This window comes from Nymphaea colorata, chromosome 3, assembly GCF_008831285.2.
Source record: "Nymphaea colorata isolate Beijing-Zhang1983 chromosome 3, ASM883128v2, whole genome shotgun sequence".
Lineage (NCBI taxonomy): Eukaryota > Viridiplantae > Streptophyta > Magnoliopsida > Nymphaeales > Nymphaeaceae > Nymphaea > Nymphaea colorata.
Genome location: NC_045140.1, coordinates 3,676,909 through 3,699,917, shown reverse-complemented (window position 1 = coordinate 3,699,917; position 23,009 = coordinate 3,676,909). Strand labels below are relative to the sequence as shown.

At 37.6% G+C, this 23,009-nt stretch overlaps 2 protein-coding genes across 2 annotated transcripts; one reads left to right on the top strand and one right to left on the bottom strand.

Annotated features, from left to right (window-relative positions):
* On the top strand, window positions 1–10,353 carry LOC116250858 (chloroplast sensor kinase, chloroplastic). Its single transcript, XM_031624826.2, has 10 exons — window positions 1–21; window positions 711–1,319; window positions 1,651–1,821; window positions 1,921–2,220; window positions 3,701–3,766; window positions 3,850–3,918; window positions 5,261–5,353; window positions 6,138–6,361; window positions 8,934–9,207; window positions 9,869–10,353. The coding sequence occupies exons 1-10, from the start codon at window positions 1–3 to the stop codon at window positions 10,127–10,129; spliced, it is 2,088 nt and encodes a 695-aa protein (XP_031480686.2). The 3' UTR covers window positions 10,130–10,353.
* Window positions 10,354–12,257: 1,904 nt separating this feature from the next.
* On the bottom strand, window positions 12,258–22,284 carry LOC116249540 (serine carboxypeptidase-like 18). Its single transcript, XM_031622656.2, has 14 exons — window positions 21,835–22,284; window positions 20,891–21,036; window positions 20,352–20,428; window positions 20,102–20,224; window positions 18,966–19,068; window positions 18,769–18,806; window positions 18,057–18,155; window positions 17,086–17,166; window positions 16,833–16,988; window positions 16,486–16,557; window positions 15,090–15,208; window positions 14,780–14,893; window positions 13,796–13,841; window positions 12,258–12,717 (listed from the first exon to the last, which is right to left on the bottom strand). Exons 1-14 carry the CDS (start codon window positions 22,122–22,124, stop codon window positions 12,634–12,636), a joined length of 1,548 nt encoding a protein of 515 aa, XP_031478516.1. The 5' UTR covers window positions 22,125–22,284; the 3' UTR covers window positions 12,258–12,633.
* Between the last annotated feature and the right edge of the window lie 725 nt (window positions 22,285–23,009).

Genomic DNA, 23,009 nt, shown 5'->3' with positions numbered 1-23,009 from the left:
ATGGCTCATAACAGTGAAGTGGTATGTTGCAACTTTAGATTGAGATAATCAATATCTAAAACCAACACCACCCATATTTTGTTGTCAAGCTCTTTGAGAAAAGGAAGATGAGAAATCTCCCTCTTGCTACACAGTAAAGTGTCAATAATGGTTTAATTATACTAAAGTGTATGAGAACTTATGGTAATTAATTCGGAGTAGCTATTGCAATCTGTCCAACTCACCAAAGATTTATTATGTTGGATTTGGTTTGTTAACAAAGTGCCCAAATATGAACACAAGGTTTTATTTTAAGCTCAACATGCAATGGCATGTCTCCTCACATCTTCTATTCAATATAATGTATTGTTCAATACACTTAGGAATGGTGTTTAAAAAAATTAATTTCATGTAAATTTTAGCAATTGAATAACAAAGTGTTCAAACAATGATAGTCTCGACCGTCAAGTTTGCTTGATAGAGCACTCACGCAAATGTCAAAGACGCCAAAATTAACTAAATAAGGACTAAACAATATAAAATCTTAAACTATCTTGCTCATGTCAATACCAAATTAAATTAATGACGAAATGTTTGTTTCAATTTTCTAATTTTCATTTGTTATTTATCTACTTATTTTTTAATGTTGTCTTAGTAGTTTTATTTTATTTTCCTTAATTTTTAAGATTATATTTATATATATTTTATGATATGCGCTTATCCACTGGCAGACAACACCCACCGACCTGCCACGGACACCACTCTCCCTGCGTGGTCGGGTGAAGCGCACAATTTCCTTTCCCGGCTCCCGCCGTGGACTCTTGCCTGCCTTCGACGCCTCTGGCTCTCCTTCTTGCTTCCTGCTGTTATTTTACTGCAACAGGAATTGGTGGGAGGGAGGCCAGGAGGCTCTTTTCGGCCACTTCAGCGGCAGCCGCATGGCCATCCTCACCGTGCTGCCTTCCTCCGCCCTCCGCCCCTCCAAGGGCGCTCCGGAAGCCTTTCTCTCTAAGGGCGGTGTTCCTGTTCGCACGGCCGCCTGCTCTCTAAGGGCTGGTTCAGGCGGCCCTGCCAAGGGCCCAGCTACTCGCCTCACGCCCTGCCTCTCCGGCCCCGGAGAGCCGTCGCCAGTGCCACCAGGAGAGCCCGGCTTGATCTCGTCGGCCACCGCAGCGGCGTCCGTCATCCTGAGGGCCTCGCCGTCGCCTGTCGAGTTCGTGCAGAGGATCGAGAAGGCGCGGGACAAGAGGGTAGCTTTCCCGAGCCCGGAGTTCCAGAGGCTCTGCCACGAGCAGTTGGATCTCTTCAGAAGGCTCGTTCATGAAGACGCCATTCTATCGGTTCGTTTTCCGTATTCTTTTTTCTCCCTTCTTTTCTAGCCATTTATCTCATGGGGTAATCTTTGGAGCTAGGTTTCCACATGTTCCTACGTGTGTGTGCGAGCATCAAATAAGCGTTCGTTGATATACAGAATGCAGTTTGTTCTATTGGGAACATGCTTCAAATAACCGTTCGTTGATGTACTAATATCATCTTTATATACATCATTGGCAGCTTAAATTTGAAACTCTTAAACAGACTTTTTTATGTACCCGTGAAGAATCAGAAGTGTATTTGGTCTTACATTGCTAAGAATTGGTAAAATATTCTATCTCGTCCTGTTTATTGCAGGTATACGTGCGTCCTGCTGGCAGTTATGTGATGGATCGTCTAGAGCTCTGGCGAGTTACATTGCATACAAGGATGAAGATGTCAGAAGAGTCTGACGTTGTGGTATTGATTGGCAAATTTTGCCTTCCTGCAGGACTGCGCTCGGTTGAGGCTGCAATGGCTGTACAACTCGTATGTGCTCAATGCTCATTCAAAGACCTAGATTGGTTTTGTGTAACTGTTGTCTTCTTTTCAGCACATGAATTGGGTGAATTTGAACATGAATGACAGATAGAGGACGTTCCTGAATGTAGAGCTCTGGTGTTGCCCATGGTGAAAGATCCTTTTCTTGTGGGCTTTCTAGTTGCCGAGCTCCCATCATTGGATGCAGGGCAGTACATGGAACAGAGATCAAATGACCCAATTGTCCACGTTGAGGCAGCTGAAAATAAATCTGATAATTGTCTTGATAAGTTGGAATTCCATCCTTTAAAGAAATTGAGAAGGAATTACTTCTCAATAACTAGTGAACAAAAATCTGGAGCAGTCAATATATCACGGTCACTGGCTGTAGCATATGTCATGGATCAGGTAACCTAAGGTACAATATTTTGAATCGATACAATTTGTAAAAGAATTGAAATTTTATCTTTTAACCTTTTGCATCGTATATGCACCACTCATGTACATAATGTCTATGCAAAATAAAAACCTTTAAGCTAACAAATGTAAGTGTGAACAAAACTTCAAGCACTTTCTGTTTGCACACCCTAAGAAATAGTGACAACTTTGATTATAGCTACTGGTACATAGGACTTTCTTTGACAACTGACAATGTTTAATCAATCTTAATTTGATTGAATGTAATTTCAAATTAAAAAAATTATTTCATGTTTTGATCTATGGCACATGGGATGTGAGGACATAGCAACACTTACGGAGTTTACCATGTGGCTGTCATATGTGGAGAATCCACATGATGTATGTAATGGACTATCCTCACTAGTCTTGAGGATGTTTTGATCATTCCATTGCTAACATAATCTCTCTCTCTCTCTGTACATGAACGTGTACCTTTTTAGGTGTGTGCATGTGCATATTTGTGCAAGCATGTGCATGGACTATCTATGAAATGTATGTAGAAGTGTTTGTATTGACATGTTACACTTACATGGAGTAATTGTCACAAATGTCGTTCTCGGACAAATATTGGTGAGGTTTTTTCCGGTATTTTTCGACAAAGTTCTTCTCGGGAAAATCTGGGGAACATCTTGACAATTTTTTAAAAAATGAAAAATTAATAAAAATAGAAAAGCTTAAAAATTCTAAAAAGTAAAAAAATATTAAAATATCTAAAACAAATTACAATAAAATCTTGAGATTTTTATTTTAGTAAGATTTTCAAAATTTCTAATTTTCATAACTTTTTCCCTTTTTTGTTTTAGTTGATTTTCTCATAAATATCATGAGATTTTTGAAAATTGCACAAAATCTCTGACACTGGCATGGAACATGTGTGTGTGTGTGTGTGCAGATGTGTGCAACATGTTTATGGACTCTTGGGGTGCGGCCATGAGCTATGGTCCTCACGTTAAATGAGAAGACCCCCCTCGTTTAATGTGAAGGCCGTTGATGTGCTCTACAGCTGCTCTCCCTCTTGGCATGCAAGTTGCAAGACTGGGCAGCATGGTAACCCAAGAGACACGATAATTCTATAAAGATGCCCAACACATCTATTCTATCATAACATATTCCAGAACCTTGTTTAGGTCTGGTTATGCTATTGCTTGCTCTTTTAGTTTAGAAAAGGAAACATGAAGTTTTGTCATATGTTTCTGAATTTTCTGCTTGCATTGTAGATTTGTCCTCATGGTTTTGGTTTAGTTAATATAATAATTTCTGCAAAGCTGTGATAAAATTTGTTGCTTGAAGTTTTCAGATACTAGCTGCTAACAGAAAATTAATTTTCTGTTATAAATTAGTCACTATTATACAAATTAATTGGTTCCTCCTGGCACATCTCTTTTTCTGTTGGTGTAACACAATTTGTCTATGAATTGTGCTCTGGCAGAAAACTTTATTACTTCAACATTCATCTTGGCAAAACAACATTCGCATCAGTAACCTAGTTGAGCAAGTAAGATGTGCTTGCCTGTGTGAATTCACCTTCTCCTGGTTGGTCAAGTGTTCAGTAATCCAACTGATCTTTTTGATTGACAGATACGTAGTTCCCTTTCAAGCGTCAGAGCTCTTTCTAAGATGCTGTCCATTCACTTAAAGAAAGATGAGGTTTGTTAACCTTTTATCATAGATCACCTTTGCAGATATAATTCTTGTGTCATTTGCTGTATATGATTAAGCAGCTTTGTTATTCACTAGCAGTGGACATCACAGACAACGTAAATATCTAACCACAACAAACTTAGCTTAAAGCCTGCTGACCATGTTCATAGTTGGTCTTGCATTAGTGGGTCCCAGTCAAGCGTGGCCTACAGAAGAAGAAATGGCCAGTCGTGAATGATTTGTCACATGATCTCAGCCCAGCTATGTTGGTTTAGGTCTGAGATGTGCTTCGTATTGTCTGGTTGCATATCTGTGTGACATTCTGTTTCGAATCCAAATGTAGCTTGAGATTGAACCCTCCTGTTCATAATGTGATGTCACAGGCTACGCCTATATGCTGGCAGTATGGTATATTGCTTCAAATTATGCCTTTTGTTCATAAGATCCAACCTGTCAGGTCTTCCTCTGTTTCTTAGTTATCCTATTGTTAATATGGAAATATGTGCAAAGAACTTAAAGAAAATTGTGATTCTTAAAGAAAAAAAAAATCAATATCTAGAATATGCATTATGCAATTTTATGTTCTGACCTCAATTTCCTGTACTTATTTGATTTTCTCCATTAATTCAGCCAACATTTCAACCTGAGATGATCGGGGATGTTTTCTGGTCAAGAACCTGAATATATACATGGTTATTTTGACCATAAACAATAAGTGCTGATGTATGCAAGGATGGAGACACTAATCTCCATACTCAAATTTTTGGCTAGGAGTAAGACATATGTCCAAGCTAAAGATTCTTGAACATGATTTAGAACATTATTTTCTGGTAGTCCATCCATGTGTTTGAAGTTTGAAGACCCATCTATGTTGCATATGTCCGTCATCTACCCTGCTGCACCCACATCAGCATGTGGGACAGGTGCTCCTTTGGGTGTGGCAACAGCGAAAATGAGGAGGAGGAGGAGGGAAGGTAACTTACCCAGCGGTGGTATAGCACGTACGGGGAGAGGGACCCTGTTTACTTTTAGACCTTCTTTTTAATAATTTACAGAAAAGAGCTTTACAACTTATAGAACTTTATCTTTTTTGATGATCTATAAAGATTACAAGTTATGTAAACATGTTTTGCATCTTAAAGAAATGTGTCTTTTACAGTTGACAGAAACTTATACTCACATTCACTTTTCCTGTACTTGCACCCAATGTTCTTTTTGAAAATGTCGCATGCACAACTTGCCTCCATGTGATGTAGCATCCCATGCATCTTTAAACAAAGAACAAATGTTTGATTTCTTCTCAGCATCGGTTTCCTAGTAACTTAGCCGCTTCAGTTGCTTTTCTCAGATTTCATATGATATTGCTGAAGATATACTTGTGCAAGGTGATCAAATGAAAAATAATTTGCATGAGCTTCAGAATGCTGTCTATCTTACAAAGGTACGTCTACAACTTGCATGTGTCTGCGGTCATGCTATGTAACTGTATATTTCTACGTATAACAAAGGTCATTTCGTTCCATCTTGGTACAGTCTTTGGCCTGGTACTACAATATGTTCCATTTGATTGCTGTTGCCATTTGTGTAACTTAAATTAAAATTCCGTTTAAAACTAAAAGGAAAGCTATTTAAAAAAAAAACGTTTAAAACGAAAAAATGTGTTTTTTTTACTTTTTTCATTTTTTACATTTTTAATGCCAAAAAGTTTTTTTTCATTTTCTATTTTTGATTTGTTGCAAATTTGCTTATCTTTTGATGTTTATGTTATTAGTTTCTCACTTATTCTATTTTTCCCATTTTTTGTTTTTTTTTTTAATTTTCTTTTTTTCCCATTTTTTTCAATCTCGCGGTATTATACCCAAGAAAAACTTCACTGTTTAAAACTCCGAAACGCTATTTGTGACTATGGTGGGTTTCCATAAATAAGTTTGAATTCGGCAAATAACTTTAAAGTTCAAACAAAAAGGAGAACAACTTTAAACAGAGAAAGAATTGCATATAAAATGTCAAAAGTAAAATGAGATAAAAGACACTAACAAGCACAAGTTTTTGTTGGGCTACTGGAACACTTTTTTAATTTATATGAGAAAAAGGCTACATTGGACGAAATACAGAGATTTGGTTACACACGTCTTTCATTCAAGTGTATAGCTGGTAAAATTAGTCGAATTTTCATGCTTTTTAACGCTAAATCTCTGACCTGTTAAACTAACTTGTATGATCAGGCAAATATAGTGAGACACAATGAGGATAATTTGAAGAAAATGCAAAAAAGACTCCAGTCAAGCTACGGAAATCTTATGCATACAGAAATCCTTCCAGGAGATACAACTACGGGAAATATCCACAGGAGTGACACATACATAGATCTCAGCTCACATGATTTAGAAGCAAAAGATTTGGAGATTCCTATGCCACCTATTGCTCTTGTAGCACAGCATATTATCAGGTTTGAAATATGTGTTCAATTATCACCTATGTGGTTGCCCATTATGTGCAACAGAGAAGCTTAATGATTACAGATCATCTTGTTATTGTCACTAACTGAGACCACTTTCATATTTATTGCCAAAATATGCACTGAATTTGTCATTATCTAATTCATATTTATACGGCAGTTTAGTGTTAGAGAAAGGAAATTAGAGTATATAAGAAATAAGAAGGGAACTCAAATGAAGCAATTGTAGGAGAATTTCTCACTCTCACTAATTGTCTTTTTCAAGTGGGAAACAGACAGAAGGCTGAGTGATGAAAAAGCTACTGTTATTTCTTGAGATGGACAATGAACTGGGCTGTCACATCACTGCAGGTTGCAAGTCCAGGTGCGACATGGTGCAGCAATATGATGTGCTTGTATTTGTAAAATAAGCCCCTTGCTGTGATAGAAAATAACTGCAAAAACAAGAAGGTAAAAGTTCTGTCACATGGCCCATACGGTCATACCGTACCGGTACGATACTGGTACGGGTACGAGTATGCATTTGGGTGTGGCTCGGGTATGTGGTTGACCATAACGGGTATGGTCAATGTACTTGGTTATGGATCTGATACGGTCAAAGTTGACTACGTCCAAAACCATCTTTAAATGAGGGCTTTTTTTAAAAAAAAACTTTTAAACAAAACCAGAACCCTTGAATTCTGTCAAGGGCTTTAAATATTACCCACAACAACTACACATGTGGAGTTCTCCGATGACGTTAGCTGCTCCGTCGACTGGTTTCCAGCAGTTTTCGGCAAGAGGCAATGTCTCCAGGAAAGGGCGACGCAACTGCTGTTGTTCAACGACTTCTCCATTGACTGATTTGGGCATTTTTGTTGAAGCTTCATATCAAAGCTTCTTTCTTTTTTTTTTTTTTTTTCTGGCAGTCTCCCATCGTCCAGCAGTCTATCCGTTTACTTTCGGCGGCAGGTTTAGAATCATCTGTCCTTCTTCTATGACCTGCATCATCTATTCTTCTTTTTTTTCTTCAAAAATCATATTGTCTGTCTTTTCTCTTTTACATTTATATGCAAGCATTTTTTTTTTCAGATAACCTTGCGTCTATGCATGCTCCTATGTTATTTTATGTAACTGACTCATTCCATTTCAGCATTTAGCACTTAGATTCCAGTTCCACAATGCTGAGTCTGTTCATATTTGACTGTCTAAGGGGCAGCTCAGTTTTTTGGTAGATGATTTTCCTCATCCCATTGCGACTTGGCAATGTGTGCAGCAGATGACTTTGAGTTTGATATGTATTTTGTCCATATGCTTAAAGTTTTTTATGGGTTTCCTAAATACACTGCTGCAAGAACCGTTGGTATATATCTTCTATGTTGTTTACTTGTTTATGTTAATATATGTTTTCTATGTTGTTTACTTGTTTATGTTGATATATATGTTCTATGTTGTTTACTTGTCATAGATGTTTACTTGTTTATCATTTCTTAGTAAGTTTCTTTTTTATTATATATATATATATATATACACGCACGGTGGTAACCCCACACTCAAGTTTTTTGAAAATGGTCTGTACTCGTACCTGTACAGGCACCCATACCCGTACCTATGTGACATAAGTAAAAAGTTAAGGAAACATTGTAAAATGTGTCTCTTTTTGAAAATGATGTAAAAGAAATGGTTGAAAGTTGAAACGAAAAGGATTTTATTGAAACCCTAACTGCCGTGTGTCTGCATCTTCTTCTGCTGCAACTTAGACATGTCCTCCTCCTCCCATTATTATTATTATTACTATTCTTTTGGTTGAGGACTGCCACAACCAAGAAGCATCCACAACTGTAGCCGTACACATGGGTGAAGCTCCCAAAACGGCACATTCCATGTGAGTTTGGAACTGGTCTGTCTTGGCATCAGCCTTGCATTCTATGCACTATCTACCTTTTTTGGGCCAACGTGGGTGTATATACCAATGCACCACTACTATCTTCTCTAGCCGAAATTCATACTTGCAGATGCTTTTACGCATGAAACTAACCTCACAGGCATGATTTTCATGTGTAAATGAATGTATTAATTATTAAATGGGCAAAGAGGTCATGTATTTTTCAATGTAGAATGGGAGTTATAAGAATCTAAAAATAAATCATGGGCTAGGAGATTTCTACTCAAATCTGTTGCATCATATTGATTACATTGATGTGAATATACTGCTCAAGTTGTAGTGGATCATCTAATTGCTTACCTAAGTTCAGAAAATCAACTACAATATCTAGGTTCTAAAGTATAAAAAGCTAAAACACAAAATCAATCAAGATAGCTCATAGTTAATATAGGCAGAAGTTTTATTATCAAGCACTAGTAAGTTCTTTGTTGTCCAGTGTGAGATTGGTTGACCATCTATACCATATGAATGTCTTCTCACGTTGTTGCTTTGGGCTCGTTTAGATTGTCACTAATGATAGACTAATAATGTGTTGATTATTGTTGTGAGATAATTTCTGCGATGTTGAGAAAAATGTGCTGTTTCTGCATTGTTAATTTCCATAAATGATTACAAATACCCAATTTTCATGTCAGGAAGACCGTGCAATGTGTCAAATGTCCTGTCGGAGTTAGTGGGAGTTGCACAACCTTTAGCCCACAAGCAGCAGCGATCGCTTAAAGTAAAACAATTCAATGCTCCACTGGAGGCTGCAGTCGAAGAAGCTGCTTTGAGACAGGCACTGAGCAACTTGATAGATGGTGCACTTTTACGAACACATGTTGGTGGCAAGGTGGAAATTTTTTCTGTTGAGGCACCTGGAGGCGGGGCTCTTATAGTAGTTGATGATGACGGGCCTGATATGCAGTACATGGTAAATTATTCTCCCATGAAACATGGACTCTATCCATGTCAGAATGCTTTACAGTGTTTATTTGAGAAATTTTTTCGAAAACATGTTGAGGTTTGGTTAAAGCACATTGAAGTTCAAATTTCTTTCATTTAACCACCTAAATTACATGCAAAACACTGAAACAGGTGGTTAATGAAAGAATCCTAAATTAACACATTTTTCTTATACCACCAAAACTTGTACATGTTTCTAAAAAGTCATTTTATTCAAGTTTCGAGAAGTGTGAAAGTTGCAGTAGTGGTAGAGCACATTCTGATGGTTTCATGTGGAGGGCTTTTCCTTCTGCTCCCCTTGCTGTTTCCTTCTTCGTCATTGTATTCTTCTTTTGGGTATAATACGTGCCATGCTTCGCTGTTGAACTTTGGAAAAGCTTCAAGAAGAGTGAAAAAAAAAAGAAAGGAAATAAGGTCCTGAGCATGTTACTGTCATTCAAGAAAGATTGCACAGAATTAGATGAATCATGTTCCTTTAAACTACTGTATTGACATGCTTGCCTTGTTCAGTGTTAATTCTTGGAAGATTGCACAAAATTAGTTGAATTTTGTTCCTTTATTCTACTGTGTTAACAATTTTCTTACTTGTCATGCTGGGTTGCCTTTTTCTTTCCTAATTATTATCACAGACACAAATGTACTCTTTGGCGCCATTTGGAGCGGAGCTCTCATCACAAGGGATGGTAGAGGACAGCATGACATGGAACTTTGTTGCTGGATTGACAGTTGCTCGTGAAATATTGGAGAGCTATGGATGTGTAGTTCGGATTATTTCTCCTCATCTCCACAATACATCGCTTGGAGCAGGTGGCACAAGAGTGGAACTTTGGCTGCCTGCTCTTCGTTCAGAGGTGATTGATTCTTCTCCGTCAGAAAATCAGAAGCAATAGTAGTAGCACGTATAATTTCTGTGCTGGCTATTTTTCTGTTGATTTGGTGTAGTTGATGTCGACTCTAGCTTTCTATCACTGAGGTGAATGTTGAAGGAAATGTTGTTTTTGTGTCGCTCTTGAGAATGCCTAATCGCAGGTTGTATATTAAATTTTTTTCTTGTACAGCTTATTATTTGGATATGAATGTAATAACTGAGGCATAATAATTTGTTCCAACTTCATCATTGGTTCAACTGCTACCTGCGGTCTCATTTCCCTAATTATCGTATCTCCAGCACCCTATGTGAAACAGAAACGGGGAGTTTTTGTGATGAGTTGATAATGCATGAGTAGGAGCATGTTTGTCGGTTTGGCAAGCCAAAATTGACAGGCGGAATAGATGGTTGTATTGCACCTGCAATTATGTCGGGTGCCGATGATCTCAATTTAGAATAATAAGGGCACTACCTACGGTAATTAGCAGGCTAATTGATGGAGATTAATTAGCTTTCAGGAGCGTATCAGTATAGTTCATGAGAGCCTGGGTACCACCACAAAAGGGGCTTCATACCACCAGTAAGGGTACAACTGTCTACGTTTTCAAGTTCCTGTTGAAATTTTGAAAAAGAGAATTGTTGGTTATGATTATGAAAAATCTCGAATCAGGTTCTACCTGTTAACAAGTTTTGAATTTTATTGAAATGCACCACTAGGTCTTCCCAAGGTTGTTGCAAGCCTCCATCCAAGCCATTATTGAAATCTTTGAGAAGCTCAAAATCTGGGAGAAGCTCAAAATCTTTGCTTCATGTTCGGCTTTCACCAGCTTTCTCTCCAATTGTAGGCTTAAGTAGTTGATGATGGAAATCGAAGATTCATTTGGACTAACAACAGCTAGTGGTTAGAGTGCCTTATTTGCAGGTTAAACTGGTGTCTACTTAATTTGGAATTGTGAGCCACTTGTCATTTAGAAAGTCTTTAAAATCATTTGAAAGATATTCTCCCCACAAATCACTCGTGAGGATTCTAACATTGAGGTTAAATTGGGTCTAGATCATACTGTAGAGGCTTTTGAAGTAAAATGAAACTTCAGACTTGTGTTCGAAAAACAAATCCAAGTATATTTAGAATAGTCATCAATGCAAATCACATAGTAAGTAAAACTAACTTTAGACAAGACGGGAGCATGTCCCTATATCTCCGAATGCACCAATTCAAATGGAGTTTGCAAGACAATAATTCTGTTATCAAACAGTAAGAATTTCATTTTTGCCTTCACACAATTATCACATGATTTCAATGCATATGTTTTCCAAAAAAGGGGGATACATAACATCCTTCCAAAATTTGAGTGTCAATCTTTTGACCCATAGGCTAACACCACTTTTCTTGACAAAATTACAAGATGGCTTGGGAAGATCCAAATAATTGTGAGAAAATTGTATCACAACCATGATCAAATATTTGAGATATAGATAAAAGGTTTAAGTTGAGTTTTGGAATATATTTTACTTTTGAAACTTTAAAAACTTTTGAATCAAATTTCTTGTCAATGTTTCCCACAAACTCACTTGAAAGTAGAGTTCCATAGGAGACTTGAACAATATGACAAGACTTTTCTTTGGTGCATTCCATAAGTATGGAGCCAATAGGGGTCATATGAAGATGCCCTCGGATCTAGAATTCAAAACTACTTGCTTGATGAGGTGGATGCCACCATAGCTCCCATTGTTGGAGTATTTCCTCCTTTTAGAAAACGTTGAAGGGTATCCAAGAGCTTTGATTAAAGCACATTTACCAATTTGTCAATATCCAATGTTGATGATGCATTATTGTTTTCTTCATTCATGATGTCGACAATGCCTCATGCGTCATTCAAATCTCTTTAATTTAGGACATTTGGTTTTTTATTTGTCCTTCTCGACAACAGAAATATGTCATTTTCTTTTTTCCTTTCTCATTTGATTTGCTGAAATGTGGTGGTCTATAGAATTTAATATTAGACTAGGGAAGAAACGTGGAAAAACACTATCATTCTTTTTTTTTTTTAAAGAGGCCCAACAGATTCACATCCATTTGTACTGGACAATAGCTTCACTCATAGAAGGAACGTTGGATTAGTGATATATAGAACAATCAAATAACAAACTTATAGAACTTTTCCCTTTGAATTTGTTTTACCTTGAAATTAATCGAACTTCATTAACAAATTCACCATCAAATACTGGTGAAAGGTGCAGAGAAATGAAAAGTCTGGATTCTATGTTCAGGCATGCTGACCATGACTGAATGCAAAAATCCGGAAAGAGAATTCTGAAAACCACAAAAATGCTGCAATGTTTCATGCATTACATCAGAGCATCTCCAGCAGCGTTCTGTCTAATAAATAATAGCGAACTCGTGCAGAAAAATGCACATAAAAATATTATTGCATAGGCGAAAATTTGCCTTGCAAAAAAGACAATAATCACCAGAGAGAGAGAGCGAGAGGTGATTAAAGAGGCTTCCGCTTAAGAGAGAAGTGGTCAGAGAGGCTTCTGTGTTAGCCACCTCTCATACATGTTGTAAACCTCCTTAGGTTTGTATTCTGGAGCTGTGTGTCCCGCACCCTGCAATATGCATTTTCCACAAAAATTTTAAATAAGTAGGAGATAGATAAGATTGGGCTAAGGTGGCAGTGCTTTGTGCAATCACGAGCAAAAAAGGCTATGAACTTCAATTCTCTAACCAGGTGCGGTGGCATGAGCCACGGGGTTTTAGAAGTAGCTGAACCACATTGTGGCTGTTGTTGGCAATTGCCCACATCATGTGAGTGCCCATTAAAATTTGAAATTTAAACTGTCCCTTAGACAGAAATTTTGAGTTCTGCCACAGGGTTTTAGGACCCTGGGCAAGCAACTAAGTCTCTCCAGGCTTGAGACCCATGTAATAAGTTGAAAAAAAATAAACCCCATGACCAGTAATGGAAATTTGGTTCCCTTGTCCACATCAAATTTTCCCCATGTTGTTGTTGTGGAAAGAAGGCACAAGATGGCTTGATCAACTTTTGCTATTTGCTGATTCATTATAAGTATATTAAACCAAATGCATATCAAGCCATTCACAAGTGATTTTGTTGAGAGAGACACCACCAGGACAACAACACTTCCTGGTTGGCCTTTAATCAACATTACATTGGAAAGGTCAGCATTGTAGGCATGTAGTCACTCGTGGTGTTTCACATCATTCAACAAGATCTGAACCGGTTAGTTGAGTCCTGTCCCTAATCAGAGGGTGTTTGGTAACACGAAAATGGTAATTCTTTGGAGCACAGAACTATTCCATGAACGACTTTCAAAAAGTGGACACGTTCATGGAACATTGTGTTTCAAAGAATGTGACATTCTTGTAGCCCAAATGCCCTCAAGGTCTTTTCATTGTACAAAGAAGCAATATCTAAAGCTTTGAGGGGGTGGATCCCTCCGACCAAAAGGGATCCCCTAGCATTAACAAATGTGTGCTTGTTTCTAGCTGTTTCACCTTGCCCATCAGGTGTCCCCTGATAAGGCTAGTGAAAAACCGTTGCCCATGGGATCTTTATCATATGAAGAAGAAACATTCAAATTAAGCTTTAGTATAGCATCAACGAGGTACAGTACTTGTTTTTATTTGGGAAGAAAACTGTTGAAAGATTGAGGAACGGCTCACCTTCACCGTGGCATAGGTAACATTGGGTAAGTATTTCTTTGTGTACCTGAGAGAAGAGAAATTTTTTACAAAGTCAGTTAGAGAAGCTAATAAAGATTGAAATGACAATAGCAGAATCGCAGAGTTGTTTTTCTATGAGTATAGGGACTTGCCTGATTCTCTTTAATTACAGGTGCCAAGGATAGATACAGCTATATGCCATTCATATACTGGCCTCAAAGGGTATAGTGTAGCTGGTCGAGGTAGGAACATGTAAAAATAAATTTATAGTTTGACCCCTACATGTGTTATGCTTCTAAGTACCTAAGTCGAAAGGTGCGCTGCTGCCATCATTGATGCAGCTGCAGCCCAGGAAACTAAAGGCAAGGTCGAGGCCTCATGCCTCTTACTGATTTACTATTCACATACTACTTTATTTGACTCGAATTAGATTCAGATTTGAATGCAAAACATATAAAACTCTATTAATTTTTAGATGTAACTGGATACAGATTTCTGCGAAAAAACTGATGTCGACCAGACTTGATAAGAAAAATCTTATGCCATATCCACGTCAAATTACTAAACTGGATGTAAATTCTTTTTAACAAACTACTTGAATTCCTATTTGGTTCAAACACCTGATCTGATTACATCTGAACCATGGCATTCCTAATTTTAACAGCGGCACCATGCTGGGCTTATCTCAAATAGAAATATGGCTTTTGAGGACAAAAAACAACTGCATCTGCAACACTGTTTTTGTGGAAAATTGGTGCTCCCACCAAACACCGATTGACAGGGAGGAAGCTACCTCGAAAGCTCTCATTGCCAATAACACCCTGTTCCCTAAACTTTGCTTCAAAGGCATGGCACACCAAAAATTTAAATCTCTCTTACAATGAAACGCTAATAGCATTTTAAGTTTGGAAAAGTAAGAAGAGGACCAAATGCCAACGTAAGTTACAGTAGAAAAGGGAAAAGGGAAAGGGAAAGGAAACATACCCTCCAACTTGGTTTTCGACAAGCCAAGGGTGCCATTCTTCAGATATGGTTAAGTTGAGGTAACTGATCCAACCCTCTGTCCCAATGTAGGGCACCACCATATCGTGATCACCACTAAAACAAAAAACAATGCAGAGTAATGAGCATTATCTCGGATGCAGGACTATGTATAAAAGGAATGCGATACAGATAGAGTATCCAATACAGCCGGGAACACCAAAACCCCAAAATCATATTAGGATCCCTCTTAAGTTTCTATTTAAAATCACATTATGTACAATACATAAGAGAGAGAGAGAGAGAGAGAGACCTGTAGAAAAGAGCAGGATATCCTTTAGTGAGGAGAGCACGGTGGTACTCGATGACACTCGCCCACTCTTTGTTGTAGGTGATGGTTGTGCTGCATCTCTGCCACTCGCTCACTGTTCCCTGTTATACACATAATGGCCACAAAGATTTAGCAACCAACAAGGCGCTCCGTCGAGTTAGAGGCTCAAGAATGGGCCATATTATGATCAGGTAAGCATACAGGAAATCAGATTCGAGCAGAGTTGGTACAGGCAAAAGATTTCAACTAATCTTCAAACGAGGCTCAAAGGTCCCTCCATTCCCCTGCAGGGTCCTAAACAGCATCAGGGTCTAGGTGGCCTTCAGCTCCACGCTGCAACCCACCTTTCTATACCAACCAAGTAAGCAGCACCCGTGACAATGGAAGCAAGGATATGCCATCTTTGCGTACCAGCTATACCATGCCCACCCTTGAAGCTACCAGACCTGTGTTGCACACGACTAGTAGATATAGTTGGGGGATCGATTGTGCTTGCCGCCTTTCTTAAAAGGAGGTTCCTCCAAGGCCTGGTCAGACACACACACTTGGGACATTGATTACTCCTGATTTGACATCCCTGATTTAATATGGATCTGATGTGGGAATGCTTTTATTGATTCGGCAAAAGATCCATTGCAAATTTTATGTTTTGTCAAACTAAGAATTTTAACCAGATTTAAGCTCTGGACTTGAAATCTTTATTTTACCTTTTAGATTGAGATTGTTTGATCCCAAGATCAAAGGAGGAAGGATCTAATTTTAAATCCACAGACCTTAAATCTTAAATCTTGAAACTCTTAAGATCCGAGGCGATCAAACGCCAAAACCACTTGTAAAACCAGTCCACACCTAAAACCACTTATCCATGCAGCTTGGACTAATAGAAACATGCAGGTAATAATCAAGGATGGACCCAAATCTTAACCACATGGATTGTCGTAGGGATCAAACTAAAGTTGATCGCACCTGCTGCATCCAACCGACCAGGTGGTCTGACTTCATCGAATCAGATCCGCAGAAGCCAGTGTGAAACCAAACTCAAAATCATGAACAGAAAAACTATGTGGTCATTTAACAGTGAGAACATTTTGTGAGTGTTTCATAAATATACTAAAAAATTGAAGCATATTCATAAAACATTGAGGCCAGCATCCATGAATCTGCTCTAATCTTAAACAGGTTACATTCACAAAGTATTCCCTTTGCCAAAAAAAACCCATAGAAATCAGACGTGTCCGTTGGATTCAACAAGAAAATATGATCAGTTTGATCCATTTGATTTGAATTTGCATTGACATCTCTATGTGGTTACATAAAATGAGTCGAGCAAAGAGAATGACATGAGGAAAGGGCTTGATGGGAGGAAAAAGAAACATACATTTCGGACGTGAAGTGCCTCTTGGACGGTCTCATTGTTCGCCCAAACATAGCTTAGATAGTACGTGTACTCCTGCAACACATTGCACTCATATATACGGAATCAATGTATAGCCGTTGAGCTAAATACGAGCAAAAACAAAGCGAAAATTACAAATTAATTAACGACCAAGAAAAAACTTATATATATATATATATATATATATATATATATATATATATATATATATATATATATATATATATATATATATATATATATATATATATATATATATATATATATATATATATATATATAGAGAGAGAGAGAGAGAGAGAGAGTTAAGAGAGAATGAGAGAGAGAACCCTGCAATTTAAGGGAGGAATCAAGGATGAGAAGTCATGAACAGATTCAAACTCGTATTGTGCACGCCTGGACACGACTCTCGGCCTCCGTTTGGGCGACCAATAGAAGCCACAATACACCTCCAGTATGTTTTGTTCGTTAATCTGCACAATTAACTAAAACCCCAGAAGAAAAAAGTTCAACATTCAACAAATAAATGTTCATAGTGAGCAAAGGAAGCAAGAACAAAGGCCATCTGAAAACCAAACTCACCTCATCTACAAGCTCAAGATTCTTAGTGCAGTTCTCGTTTGGTGGAGTGTAGTATTCCCCGTTGCAGCTCTCCTTGGTTAGCTTCAAGCATCCAAAAGAAAATTAACTAAGACGTTGGGCAAAGTTGGATCCGTAATTGGTACTAAGAACTTTCATCCAATTCCAACCCAACTAAGTAGAGTTCAGTAAACATTGATTAAATGTGCTTAGGCATGTCAATGGATCGGATTCGACTTAACTATATCCACTTTTCAAATATTCATGTATCTAAATTCAAACTCGGATTCAAACATGAACAAACAAAAATAATGTCTGTATTTGAATCTTGAATCTGATTTCATCACTCAAATCCAACTTTCAAACTCATACCCAAATCCAAATTTGGAGCCGAATCTGTCCGATTTCAAAATATAAAAGCATTGGATATAGGATATTCACTTAAAGCTAAATTCAATCCCTATCTAAATCCAATCAGATATTTAAGTACCGAATGTGATCGCATGTCATTTTTTAAATCCAAATTCGACATCCCATCCAAACCGAATATATTTACGTCAATATATGTGACCCTGATCAGTTTACATGGCATTTGTTTGCAAGTGGATCTGAAATCCCCTCTGATCTGAAACACACTTTCTATGAGATCCACTGTTTTGGACAATCAATGGACCTCTGCATGAGTGAAAACCGTGGACCTTAAAATCTACGTTTCTCTCTTAATATAGGCTGCTTAGCATTACGAAAACTGTATAAGCATCCTACGAATTTGTTCCAAAGATTGGGGCGAAGTCGTGAAACACTTTAACCATGAATCTACCGTAATTTTTCGAGCTTCCATGAACCTACCTCAATTTTTAGAGCAGATTGTATGCAGTCTTCGTAATGCCGAAAAGGATGTCAAAACACAACTTCTATAATCTATGTTCAAGATCATAAAAAAAAAACTAATGAGGGAGTGAGTATTTTGGTACCTTATATAAGTCTTCTGGAATGAGGGCCATTCCGCGAGCCTGTGGTACTTGGCATGCATCAAAGTAGTCGTCTGTAGTTGGGTTGCCACCAAAATAGCCCTAAACATCAATTTAACGACAGATGCAATTGTCAGGAAAAACAACTACTTTGTCTGCATGCGTACGTATGTGTTTTCACGCGCAAGTGCTCATGTACATATATAAGAGGTTGTTTGGCAACAGATCCTGTCTCATGAATATGCTCCAAAAAATATACAGACTGCTGCAAAAAAATAAAAGATTCAAGCAACACTTGTTAAAGTGTTATATGAATCTAGCTCAATTTTTGAGGCAGATTCATAAAACGATAGAAACATTATATTGTTGTTGCAAACAGCGTCTAAGTTATATCTGCAAGTATATGCCAAAAGTCATTGAATTAGTAGGTTCCTTATGCTAGATGATGTCCAACTCGACTCCCTATTAAAAAAAAAAAAAAATCTAAATGCATGAGGCTGAGATTGGCTCAAATCCGGCCATATAGTTTCTTACCGGCCAATCAATATACTAATAAACAATAACTAAAAGTTAAGTTAAATGTTTTTATGCAACCTTTTATAGCAGATACGAGGGATGCATGTCACCAAAAATTTCATGATTTCCAATACGAGAAGGGACCAATATTAATACACTTAGGCATGCACTGGAAGTCGAGGCAAAAGGGCGCACAAACCTTTAGATTAAAAATGTCACCTGTCCCGTTTTCAATATCTGCGACAACAAATAGCAAAGACATATCAACGGAGCTGTCTCCTTTTTGCCCATGCTCTTCTTCACACACACACATATATATATCTATATATGTAATTTATTTATATATACACATACATGCAAAGAGAAAGATAGAGAGAGAGAGAGAGAGAGAGAGACCTTGCACAACTTTATAAGTAACAGCCGGAATGATCATGCCAGAGTAGGAGTCCCCAGCAATGTACAATGGGTTGGATTGGAACTCTGGGTGCATTTCAAGCCACTGCATCCAATAAAGCCCAACAGAGAATATGAGTCTTCAAACGGCATATCTCCCTGATGTTTAGTTTGGAAATATCTAATTATAACTTAGGAAAAACTTTGCTTAATGTATGTTTTTCTTCCTTTTTTTTGTGATTTTACTTTTCTGTTTAATTGTCAAAGCGGGGGTTTTAGGCAGATCTCAACAAGAATATTATGCAAAGACATGCAGTTAGAACTACTCTTTCATTTAGTTCGTAGATATTATTTAATTAGTGGTAACATCTTGATTATGTCCCCGCTAATGGAAATGAAATTCTTTGTTCTAAAGAAAATCCACTAAATAGAAGTAACCAACCAAAAACCTGGGAATGTAGCAAGCAGGCAGGAAACAAACACGTCGGGTGGGAACCTGACAGTAATGAAGGAGAAATTCTCAGCTAATGTCAGTCTTGTATTCTCCCTTCGTTCTATTGTTTTTTGGCACCAAAGTTCCATTGCATAGAAAAACGTTTCCCATTGTTTGGCAAGAAAATAGTAAATTTTTTCTTCATTAAAGGGGCTTTTGATGGCTTAGAATTTTAATTCAAGAGTGAAAATTTCAGAATCATAATCCATCTTCAAATTGGAATGCATGTTTTATTTTCCGAATTCAGGAAACAAAAGATCATGCTTATTAAATAATTCTACTTTCTCCAAAAGAGAGCATTTTGATTCTGAAATTCCATTACTCTGGGTATATCAAACGCCCCCTAAGAGAAAAAATATATATATAAAATATAAGGTTTGCTACCAAGATAATTTATTTTCATAAAATTCACATGCACTTTTTATGATAGAAGTTTCTCTCAAGTTGAAATGAGTAAGCATAAGTTTACACAAGTCCCGAAACAGCCTTGAACCCAAAGAACAAGAAAAAGGAGAGAGGGGCTTCGGCCTCATCAACACCATCCAGTCAAGCAACAACTCATGGAAATTTTTTGACTGGTTGCTGTGAAAATTTCTAGATGCACAATGGATTGTTGGTTCTAGCTACTAGGTCTTGTGCAACAAACCTTCTTTAGGAACACATAATCTTCTTCTACGTTTGCGGAATTGCTGGTCTCATAATCAGAACTGGAATTTGAATATGAATAGCCGGTGAACGTCGGCGAGTCCACGAAAATAACATTGGCAATCTGCATTTTTGAAAGTTGGTTGGCATAATTAGAGGACAGAAATCAAATTCTATATATATATATATATATATATATATATGTATATACTTTGTAATATTAACAAATGCAACAAGAGGGGCTCGCATACCCTTGTATATCCATAGGGATGGTACATCAAAGACGGCACGCCTCCAGTGTATTCTTCCCATTTAAACCGCATGGGACCTTTAAGAAAACCAAGTGAATATTTAATAAATTAGTTAAAGAGTATTGTCGTAGACAATTTTTTTGGACAATTCAAACATACAGATATAATCTTGAGAATGCTTTTGGTAGGACACATATGTTAAGTTCATTAAACCTTTTTTTGAGTCAAATAATGTTTTTACAATAATGGAAAAACGAACAGGTATTATGACATCAAAATATTACTGGTAGAAAGCGTAATCTTTTTAATAAAGATAACTTAAATTAAGGCTTATTTTATGTTAAATTAGTTTTTGTAGACATTCTAGGATATTCATATTTTATTTAAGATATATTTTAACAAGAATTGAAGTTGTCTAGTTTTTATGTCTGAGCTAAGTAGTCCCAGATATACCATGTCCCACATGCCCAGGGGCACACTTTATGTCATTAACATATTCAGTGCAATTTTAGAGAGAGAGAGAGAGAGAGGGCACTGACCTATCTCAAAGGCTATGGCACTGAGGCCAGAGCAGCCAGGTCCTCCGGTTAGCCAGAAAATTAGTGGATCCTCCGTTGCGTTCCTTTCAGACTTGATGAAGTAATAAAACAAGTTGTTGGAAGTTGTCTCGTTCACTGTTATGTACCTATATATCATCATAAACAAGTTTATATATTGTATATGGCCAGGGCAGAGTCAGGATTTTCTTCAAGAGGGGCCAACAGTTTGACCTCTGGATTCGAGTAGTAGGGCCAAACTAAATTCTAATACAAAAAATACATTATGTAATTAAAAAATATTATTTTTTTCAATGTAAAAAAAAATTCATTGGCTGGGGTGGGGCCATGGCGCCCCCCCCCCCCCCCCCTTGTATATGCCACTACGTCGCGAAGCTAAGAATTTTTTTTGTTGAATTTTTTTTATTGGAGGGTTCGAAATATAGTTTCAAAATTTTAATAAAGGTAGAAATCTAATTTTCAAATTTTTTTTGTATAAACTACACTAAAATTTTCAAAATTCATATAACATTTTGAATATTTTAAAACCTGAGGAAAGGCTATGGTCCCTGCCAACCGCCTTTCTTTCCCTTTAGTCGTCGAAATATTGGACATATTATGTGATATGTTACTTCTTTTTTCATAAATAAGTTTGGTAAGGTGCACCTACCAGTCCCGGGCAGAATCAGAAAATTGTAGCTAAGGGGTACTTAGCTATAAAATTTTAAAGAAATACCCTGAAATATCTTTATATCGCAAAAAAACATTTTTCTTTAAACCTGTGTGGGCAATTGCCCACACAGTGCCTACACCTGCATTAAGAGACAGTGCGTGTTTGGAGTTAAAGCTTGATTAAAAGATGGTGTTCTCACACGAAGAGAAGAAAAGATGACTTAATAGACACTGTGGTGATCTAAAGCAGAAATGTAGAGTATTGCGATTCTTACCCTGTGTATAATTCGAAGGGAAGTTCGCCGTCGTAGCCAGGCAAGGTCGTCACTCTCTGCTCTCCCAAGGCATACTGACTGCAGCCATGAAGCCACAAGAGAGAACCCACCAGAAGAACCAGACCCACTACTGCCGCCATTAATGGCTTCAAGAGAGAGATCAGAGAGAGAGAGAGAGAGAGATCTGAGAAACAGGAGATTACATAGATCTCATTCTGTCTGTAAAGGCGTTGGCTAATTTCTTCTGCGACAGTGGAGCTCTTTGTCCTCCCCACCAAGCATATATACATGCACTTTACTGTCCCTTCTTCCCATCCTCGTCTTCCGCCTCGCAAAGGTTTGGGTAGGCATCTACTCCTCTCTCCTGCAAACGCCACCCAACTTTCTTACCAGTTCCTCCGCCCTTCATTTCCTGCAGGCTGCAGCTACCTTTCTTCCTCTTCTTCCCCTTCAATTCCACCTCTCCAGCTTAATTTTGTTGCCTGACCCGTTCCCTCTACGATCTACGTGTTTCGAAGTGTAGGAAAATTCGTTCGCGTCGGACTAAAAGGATCGAATTGACCAGTAGATTCAGGTAGTTACCATTATTTTAGTTTTTAGAATCATTTTTTCATATTTTCTTATTATTCTTCCATGATTATCTAATTTTAACATGGACCAAAATAGAAATTTTCAAATGTTTCGTATTCGTTAAATTAAAATTTTTAAATGTACATATAATTTTTTTTTATATTTTTTAAATCCAAAGGATGGCCGAAGCCTGCCAGATCCCCTTGCCTTTGCTCTGCATATCCTCATTTTCTCCAAAATTCTTTGGGAGGGACCTCATGCATGCTTTTTTTATATAAAGCATTGCAATTTCCGACAGGGGCGAAAGCATGTGTGGACAATTGCCCACACAGTCCAAAACAAAGTTTGCTATGTTCATGTTGATATTTGAGAAAAATGTTTTCATTAACAATTTGGCACCCTTTAAAATTTTAAAATTTCATCACTAATACCCATCAACCGGTATAGCTTCACCTAACGCTTGCAGTTGAAACATTCAAACCCATCTCAACCAGCAATTCAAATACACTTCTTCAATACATCTTCTTAAAATGCCACATGTAAAACGCGATATCTTGAAAATTTCCCATCTAGCGCAGCTATTTTGCTTGTAATTCTAATGATGA